The 9,219-nt window shown below is 54.2% G+C and overlaps 1 protein-coding gene across 1 annotated transcript; it reads left to right on the forward strand.

Annotated features, from left to right (window-relative positions):
* Positions 1-6,318: 6,318 nt before the first annotated feature.
* On the forward strand, positions 6,319-8,897 carry SOWAHD (sosondowah ankyrin repeat domain family member D). Its single transcript, XM_045994615.1, has one exon. The coding sequence runs from the start codon at positions 6,821-6,823 to the stop codon at positions 7,784-7,786; it is 966 nt and encodes a 321-aa protein (XP_045850571.1). The 5' UTR covers positions 6,319-6,820; the 3' UTR covers positions 7,787-8,897.
* The last annotated feature ends 322 nt before the right edge of the window (positions 8,898-9,219 follow it).

Here is a 9,219-nt window from a genome sequence, read left to right on the forward strand (position 1 = left end):
CTCAGTTGGTTAAGCATTGAATTCTTGATTTTGGCTGCCTCGGGTCATGATCTTGGAATCATGAAATTGACCCCGGCATTGAGCTCCATGCTAGGCGTGGAGCCTGCTTGGGATTCTCTCTCTGGCCCCCACCCTGACTCGTGCGCATGCACACGGCCTCTCTCTCTGTTAAAAAAAAAAAAAAAAAAAAAGGTTAGAGGACTACTGCTTTCATAGTACATAGTATCTACCTTGTTTCAAGCATCAACAAGATAATGAATGGAATGCGCTTGGCACACAGTAGGTCCTCGGGGAGTGTTGGCCCTAACAGCATCTTCTCTCTGAGGGAGACTCTAAGAGACAGTGTAAGATCTGATCACAGGCATGAGCCTTGCAGGCAAGCCAAGCTGGATGGGTTCCCTTGACACTTCCTAGCTGAGTGAATGTGACCACGTTATTATTTTCGTTGGGCCTCAATTTCTCACTAGTCCCCACCTCTTAGACTTGTAAAGATTAAGAGAGAGAATGCACTTTTTTTGGTGACAACTTCACTGAAATATAATCCACATACCATGTAATTCACCCTTTCAAAGTGTGCACCTCAGTGATTTTTAGTATATTCACACAGTTACACAATCATCACCACGATCTAACTCCAGAACCTTTTGGACACCCCAGAAAGAAACCTTTACCTGTCAGCAGTCATTCCCCAATAGCCCTTTCCTGCCTCCGCCCCACCCCCCCCCCACCCAGCCTCAGCCACCGCTGCCCTACTTTCTGTTTCTATGGATTTGCCTTTTCTGGACATTTTGCATAAAGGGAATCAGACAATATGTGGTCTTTTGTGCCTGGCTTCTTTCACTTAGCCTCGTGTTTTCAGGGTCTCTCCATGTTGTGGCACGTGTCATGATTTCATTCCTTGTGATGACCACATAATATTCCACTTTGTGGATGTGCCACATTTGGTTTATACACTCACCTGTTGGACACTGGGATTGTTTCGACCTTTCAGCTGCTGGGAATAGAACGGCTATGAGCTTTTATGTATGATTTCACACGTTTAATGCTTGGCACGGGACCTGCCAGGCACCCAAGTGCTCAGGACCAGCAGGAAGCTATCACCGTTATTACTAAGGAGGGCTCCATGGGGTGATTTGGGGCACGGGCTGTCTGGGTTAGAAACAGAAGCCAGAAGGCAGCGCGGACAACATTCCTGCACTACACAACGATGCTGTCAGCTGCCTCGGCCCCCCAGACCCCAGGAAGGCAGCATGCTATGGAGGCAGGGAGCACAGAACCTGCCCCACCACTTTTGAGTTGTGTGACTCTGGGCAGGTCACTTAACCTCTCAGTCTTCTGTGCGAGTTGGATGTAAGTACTGTCTTTGCCACATACTTCACAGTCTTGCTGCCTGGGTCGAAGATATCATTAAGAAATATGAAAGCAGGGCGCCTGGGTGGCTCAGTGGTTTAAGCCGCTGCCTTCGGCTCAGGTCATGATCTCAGGGTCCTGGGATCGAGTCCCACATCGGGCTCTCTGCTCAGCAGGGAGCCTGCTTCCCTCTCACTCTCTCTGCCTGCCTTTCTGCCTACTTATGATCTCTCTCTGCCAAATAAATAAATAAAATCTTAAAAAAAAAAAAAAAGAAAGAAATATGAAAGCAGGGGTGCCTGGGTGGCTCAGTGGCTTAAAGCCTCTGCCTTCAGCTCAGGTCATGATCCCGGGGTTCTGAGATCGAGTCCCACAGTGGGCTCTCTGCTCAGCACGGAGCCTGCTTCCCCGCCTCTCTCTGCCTGCCTCTCTGCCTACTGGGATCTCTGTCAAAGAAAGAAAGAAAGAAACAAGGAAAGAAAGAAAGATGAAAGCACTCTGAAAAATCACAAGGGGTTATTATTCCAAGCCTTACATATTACAGAAGCCTACCCCTCTTAAATAAAGTAAGGAAACACTTTGTTCTGTTCACCATCCTCCTTCTCTTTCCAGATTGTTCCCATTCTCTTCAAGATGGCATCCCGGCCTTCTCCCCACAGGCCCTGATGCTAGCACCTCCCTCTTCGCATCTACTTAAGGACCCACGCTGAGTCACGTGGGTAAAAACCTGAATCCACATGGACAAAGGACCTGCAAATGCTTCTTTCCTCCCAGGTTGACATCTGGGAGACCTTTCAGGTTCGCTGGAGCTCTAGTTGGTTAGAGCGCCCCCGTGTGTCTCCACATGGTAATGCTTCAGGTCTTTCTGGGATGTGACATTGTCACAGTAGGAGCAGTATAATGTGTACTGGAATTTTTTTGTTCTTGTCACACCTCAGGGCCCATGCCTGACACGCAGGATCCAGATAAGCTATTGCAGCCTGAGTCTTTTTTTTTTTTAACTATTTGCTAATTCTTTGAAGATCTTTTATTTTTTTAGGGCAAGCCTCTCTGGTCCCCTTCCTCCTCGGAAGCTTTGAACTATCACTTCGCTGTCACTCAATAAACCTTGCTTTGCCACTCCCTCCCCAAAAAAGATTTTTTATTTATTTATGAGAGAGAGAAAGAGCATGAGCAGAAGGGAAGGGCAGAGGCAGAGGGAGAAGTAGACTCCTCGCTGAGCAGGGAAGCTGATGAGGGGCTAGATCCCAGACCCTGGGATCATGACCTGAGCTGAAGGCAGATGCTTAAACGACTGAGCCACCCAAGCGCCCCACAGCCCAAGTTTTAGGAAGTTTCCTGTTTGCACCAGGGCCAAAAGATTTCTTTCTGCTCCCTGCAAGCCCCTTTCTCCTCAGCCATTTTGAAAAACCCTGGTCCCATCGTTCACGAAGTTAGCCCGGTCCTAACACCTTCTCCTGTTGCAAGCTTACCCTGCTCCCAGAGTAAGCTCACAACTTTTTTTCTAGAAAGTACATGCCACTTTACTGAAGGACTGGGGGGGGGGGGGGAGGGCAGTAATTCCAAAGTACTAGGAAAGGATTTTTAAAGTGTTTTTAAGTGATTTGTTCTATCAGCCAAGGAAAAGGTATTCAGAACGTTAAACCTTTCCCAGGGGTGTCCTCATGTAAACCCCTGACACTTGGAAAGGGGAAAATGACAACCAGAGACAGTTACGCCCGGCGGTGTGTGCACACACACGAACACACACTCAGGCATACACTCACACACACATTTACACACAGCCACACATTCTTTCGCTCAGTGGGAAAGGAGCATTCTCTCATGGCTTTCTCCTTCACTGAGAGTCACATGATGAGATCAGCACTGGTTTCTGGAAGAAAGAAACCCGATTTTATATCTAGAACCTCAAGAATGTTCCCTGTTCCCTCCATCAGCAAGAATTATAGAAGCCGGAGGGACTTTCCTTCCCACATTTCACATATTCCCCTCTTGCCTCTTTCGCAGCCGTGGATTGTTCTAAATCCATAAGCCTCACTGGCAAATGCCACTGAGAACCAAAGATGCATGTGCCTTTGGCTTCCCCCCAGGAACATGTTCCTGATAAGTTGCGTGCAAATTACATTTTTGCAGATCAATTATCACTCCCCACTGACTTCTAATAAGATACACGAGCCCCTCTTCACTGAGACTGAGTTTCAATGTATGCCTAACACTTGGGCTTTAAGTTTCTCTACCTCTTGCCATCCTTTCTGACAGTGAAACCACATCTGAAAAATGAAGAAATGACCAACGAAACGTGAAGTTTGAGTTCAAATAGTCCAGGATCTGTAAACAAACCCACAAGTATATCAGAGAGGCTATTTGGAAGAGACAACAGTCATCGCATTTGAAATGCAAATAGCCACCCCAAATAGACACCCCGCATGCACCTTTTGGGGAGACTATTTTCAAGGGCTTGAGGGACTTCTGCCCCACTCCCTTAGGAGGGGACAGCCACCTCAAGGTGATGGGCGTCTTCGTTTTGGAGGGGGGACGGTCAGTACTGTCCCTTCTGTATTCTGCATCCTCTACCCCACACCCAGCTCTGAAATTCCAGAGACCCTCTCTACCAGAATAGAGACAGGGTGTGGTGGCTTTGGGGACCCGCGTATGCAACTGGTGACCTAGGAAGGTACCAGGGCTCCAGTCTCTGGCAACAGAGCTAAGCGAAGGCACGTCCGTCATAGGTGTGTGGTGCTGATCCGGCCACCGCCTTCGCGGTCTTTGGACTGGAACTAGAGATATTATTAGTGCTGATAGGGAAGGGACTTGCTTGCTTAGTGGCGAGGAAAATTAAGAGTCCAAGAATTCCTCCACCCTGCATTCTCCATGCTGGCACTTTGATTAAAAAAAAACATTGCTGCAGCTGTTTGCATATTCTGGAAGTGTGTATGCATGCGTGTGGTTTGGTGTTTACAAATTTGGGGTTATGGAGGGGAGTTTCCAGAGCAACGGAAGTAGCTGTTTGTCAGTCAGGGTTCATTTTGAAAATGAAAGCCTGAAAGCTTGAGGCCCACTCTGGGCCTGGGCCTGGTCGCTGAGGAGTCAGCCAAGGTCAGGAGGTAGCTGTGGCTAGTTGGCTCAAGGAAACAACTACGCGATCCCTATCTTCTTTTTTACGAACCAGTGAAATCAATCAGGGAGCTGTTTCCAGGGTCCAGCGGGTGCGGTCTGAGGCAGGGATGTGGGCATGGGCATGGACGCTGCGGCTGCAGACGCACCCCCCCAACACACCGCACACAGTGTCCCCCTTCACATGCACACACAATCACGGCTTCCCAGGCGGCCAGACCAGAGCGAGGCAACAGCCAGTTCTCCCGCACCTACCAGGGGCACCAGGATAGTACGACACAGTCATCCAAGAGTTGAGAGTCGAGCTGGCATGTCAGAGCAGGGGAAGAGCCACACGACATGGGGCAGTCTGTGCTGGGGGCTGGAGAAGGAAGACAAGCAGCCGGGCTGAGAGAAAGAGAGGGAGAGGGAGAGCGATCACTCTGGGCTGGGGTCACTCTGGGCTGGGGTTATTGGAGGAGTCACACTGGAGAAGGTGGGAGCTGAGGCCAACCTTGAAGGATGGGAAGAACTTCCATAGACAGAAGCTCTGAGGGAGGACATTCTAGAAGAGGAGGGAGACTTCAAGATATGCTCAGGTCAGGGAGAGTCCCTCTCTTGTGCTGGAATTTGGGGCTTGTGTGAGTGATCTGCAGTTGATAAGCCTGGCTTGAGTGAATGCCAGTCCCTCCCTCCGGGCTCCCTCAGTGCCAGAACAAAGGCTATGGTGTCACACACACCTGCTCTGTGGCTTCCTGCTGGGTGACCTTGAGCAAGTGGACTAAACCTCTCTGTAAACTGGAGACAGTAATAATACTTAGCCGGGAGGATGGAAAGTGTTAACATACATATAAAGCATCTAGCACAGGGTCTGGCCCACAATGAATGTTCAGAGAGGGGCGCCTGGGTGGCTCAGTCGCTAGGCATCTGCCTTTGGCTCAGGTCAGGATCCCAGGGTCCTGGGATTGAGCCCCACATCCGGCTTCTTGCTCAGTGGGAAGCCTGCTTCTCCCTCTCCCACTCCCCCTGCTTGTGTTCCCTCTCTCGCTGTCTCTCTGTCAAATAAATAAATAAAATCTTAAAAAAAAAAATAAAATGTTCAAACATTGATTACAAATGCATAGGCTGTCATGAAGGAAAGGTCAAGATATTTAGGGCAAAATATTTGAGGGCCAAGGAGGAAAGCCTCTGATAGCTTCTGTCACACTTGGGCCCAGCCGAGTGGGCTGGCTTGGCTTGAACTCCCATCGCCTTTGGCCTAGACTGTTGGAACAGTATCCTGGCTTCTTGTCTGCCTCTCCCAGAGTCCTCTTCCTAAACATGACCTTAATCACCGCTGTGTCGCTCTCTGACTCAAGAACCTTCTGTGAGGGTCTCTGGCACTCACTAACTGAGCTCCCTAACATGGTTGGGGCAGGAGGCAAGAACTAGCACTTACTGAGTATTGAGGGAAGAGAAGAGCAAAGAGAAGGCCACCCTCAGGATAAGGTAAAACATCCTCACGGAGTCAAGAGGGCTGAGCATTCCCGTGGCAGCTGATTCACCTGTGCCAGCTTCTTCGAGCCAAATGGGGAAAGGTTAAAGAGGAGAAGAGGGCAGAGGGCTGAGCGGGGACCCGCGGGGAAGAAGGGAAGGCCCTTTCCCAGTACCCTTTCCCACTTCCCCCCAATAGCTTCCGCCTGGCCCCTTGTCTCGTGTCCATCTGCAGGAATCCCGGGCGACTCCAGGATCTGTGGGGAGGGTCAAGGCCATACAAAGGACAAGGCAGGGGAGCCCGAGTCCCAGGCGGTCTGGCGGAACGCTGGGGGCGGGACAAAGGCTGCTCCGGGACAAAGTGCAGGAGATAAGAGGAAGGGCGAAGGAAGGGGGCGGGGAGCCAGCTCCCTGGAGCTCAAGGATCGCACTCCCGGAGGCCTTGGCTGCCGGCCGAGCTCAGCCCGCCGGGGAGGGGGCGCCCTGGAGCCTCTTCACCCCGGCAGCTGCGGGGATGCCGAGAAGCCCGGCGCTGGGGTAATGGGGGCCAGCTCGCCCCCACCCGCGCCCGCCCCACCGTCGCGCGCGGTCAGGGAGGCGGGGCTCACCTGGCCGTTTGGGGCGGGGCCGCCCGCGACCCGGGAACGCGGAGGTGGCGTCGGTCCCCGCGGGGCGCTAGAGGGGCTGGCCCCGGGGACCCGGCTCGGAGCTCCCACCCCTCCACGCCCCTCACCTTCCGCGCCGGCTCTCTCCCTCCCTCTCCCCTCCTTTACTCCCTCCCTCCGAGCCCAATTGCTCAAGCCGCTTCCTTCCCCAACGCCAGCGCCAGTTCCTCTCCCGGAGGGGCCCGGGAAGGGCAGCGAACGCTCGACCCTGGAAGCGCCGCGGCGGCAGCTGCAGGACCATGGCCGAACCCCGAGGGACCGCGAGCCCGGGGCCCAAGGCCTCCCTCGCCGCCACCGCGCTGAGCCCGCGGAGCGCCCCGCAGCTCCGCCCCTGGAGAGCGGACGCCGCCACCCTGGGCAGGTACCCGGGCCACGCCGCCGCCTCCCGGGACCCCCTCCTCCACGGCTCAATGCTGCTCTCGGCAGCGGGCTCCGGCCGCCGGCGGGGAGCGCTGCGGGAGCTGCTGGGGCTGCAGGGGGCGGCCCCCGCCGGCTGGCCGTCGGAGGAGCGCGCAGAGGAGCCGTCCCCGGCCGGGCCCAACGGGCCGAACGGGCCGGGCGGCGGCGGGCTGTGCCTGGAGCCCCACGAGCACGCGTGGATACTGGCGGCCGCCGAGGGCCGCCTCGAGGTGCTGTGGGAGCAGCTGGAAGCCGAGCCCGCCCTGTTGCTGCGGTGCGACCCGATCACGGGCTACACGGTGCTGCACTGGTTGGCCAAGCACGGGTGCCACGAGGAGCTCATCCTGGTGCACGACTTCGCCCAGCGCCGGGGGCTGCAGCTCGACGTGAGCGCCTCGGGCAGCGGCGGTCTCACGCCCCTCCACCTGGCGGCCCTGCAAGGCCACGACATGGTCATCAAGGTGCTGGTGGGCGCCTTGGGGGCCGACCCCTCGCGCCGCGACTACAGCGGCCACCGGGCCTGTCACTACCTGCGGCCCGACGCGCCCCAGAGCCTGCGGGAGCTGTCGGGGGCCGAGGACTGGGAGACCGCGGGCGGCTGCGAGCGTATGAACGCCAACAACAACAGCAGCGGCGGGGGCGCGTGGGCGCCGCGACGGACCCAGAGCTGGGTGGGCACGAGCTCCGTAGAGACCCCGGCGAGAGCGGCGGCGTCGCCCTGCAAGGAGAAGAACTACACGGGCAGCCGGGTGGTCCAAATTCAGGGCCTTCTCCGCCAAATGTTCCCCTTCTTCCAGGACCGTTGAGGGCGACAGAGACTGAAGAGCGCGGAGGGACCGTGACGCTGGGATCGAGGCCTCCGTCACGGGTGGTCTCGGGCCCCACCCGAAGGCGCGGCAGCTCCGGCCGCAGCCGAGTGCGCAGTGCCTGCAAGCAGCGGACCACCTCCAGGTTTGTCACGCGTACCTGTCCCAGGTCTCCTACAGCCACCGGCCAGGAGACCTGGGGACCGGGACACCCTCACCGAGAGAGAGCAAAGACCCAGCTGTCCTGGGGCCGAGTCCCAAAACTAGGGCACTGAGGAGTTAGGGGTAGGAGGATGGTCCTGCTTGGGAGAGGAAAAGTTGGGCTTCCAGGAGCCGTTTCTGGGCAGGCCGAAGCTCTGGGTGTACTGGGAAGCACTTGCTAGAAGAATAAGATTGGAGACCACGGATAGGGAGGACGCGCCTGCCTGTAGGCTTGCCTCTGCTCCTGCTGCGGGCAGAGTCACCCTTTCCCCTACCCTGCTCCTGAGACGTCCAGGATTTACCGGTTTTTTTCCTAATGTATTGCGGATGCCTTCTTAAGCATATTAAAGCGGGGTATGTTTTCTTTTCACATGACAAAGCTGTCCTTTGAGTGACTTTATTTTTTTTCATTAACCACTGAGTGCCGGAAGCTTCCTACATTCACGGGGAAGAGTTCACCGACCCATGGCCATGAGCTAGTGATCCGGGTGGCTCTGGACCTTGTTCTCACAGCAAATGGCCAAGCGGGTGCTGGAAGGAGCTGCTTTCACCTTGGCTCTGAGTAGAGACACTCAGTTTGCCTTTCTCCCCGGCTCTTTTAGACAGTTAGGTCCTGCTTCCGGCACAAGTCTCATCCTAGAGGAATTGTCTGTAGGGGGCAGAGGGGTGGTAAAAGGGAAAAATCTCCAAATGTACATTTCTGATGTTTTGTGGTGAGTCATATAATTTACCTTAACTTCTGCCCTCCCGTGAGATGCACCCAAGGACGCTTTTTCCAAGATAGGGCTTTAATCCTGGGCATTGCTTTTTAATTACAATGAATATATAAGTTGTAGTTTGTAAACTGGCTCCCATTCAGAGGTTGTATGAAACGGATAGAATACAGGAGGGTTGACTTTGGCTGAAAAGAGGGAAAGCAGTTGGTGCATTTTCTTCTTCTTCTTCTTCTTCTTCTTCTTCTTCTTCTTCTTCTTCTTCTTCTTCTTCTTCTTCCTCCTCCTCCTCCTCCTCTTCTTCTTCTTCTTCTTCTTCTTCTTCTTCTTCTTCTTCCTCTTCTTCTTCCTCTTCTTCTTCTTCTTCTTTCTTCTTCTTCTTCTTCTTTCTTCTTCTAGATTCTATTTATTTACTTGAGAGAGAATATGAGCAAGAGAGAGAGAATTGGCAGGGGGAGGAGTAGAGGGAGAGGGAGGAGCAGATTCCTGAGCAGGAGCCTGAATTGGGTCTCCATCCCA

This window comes from Meles meles, chromosome X (genome assembly GCF_922984935.1).
Source record: "Meles meles chromosome X, mMelMel3.1 paternal haplotype, whole genome shotgun sequence".
In the NCBI taxonomy this organism is placed as follows: domain Eukaryota; kingdom Metazoa; phylum Chordata; class Mammalia; order Carnivora; family Mustelidae; genus Meles; species Meles meles.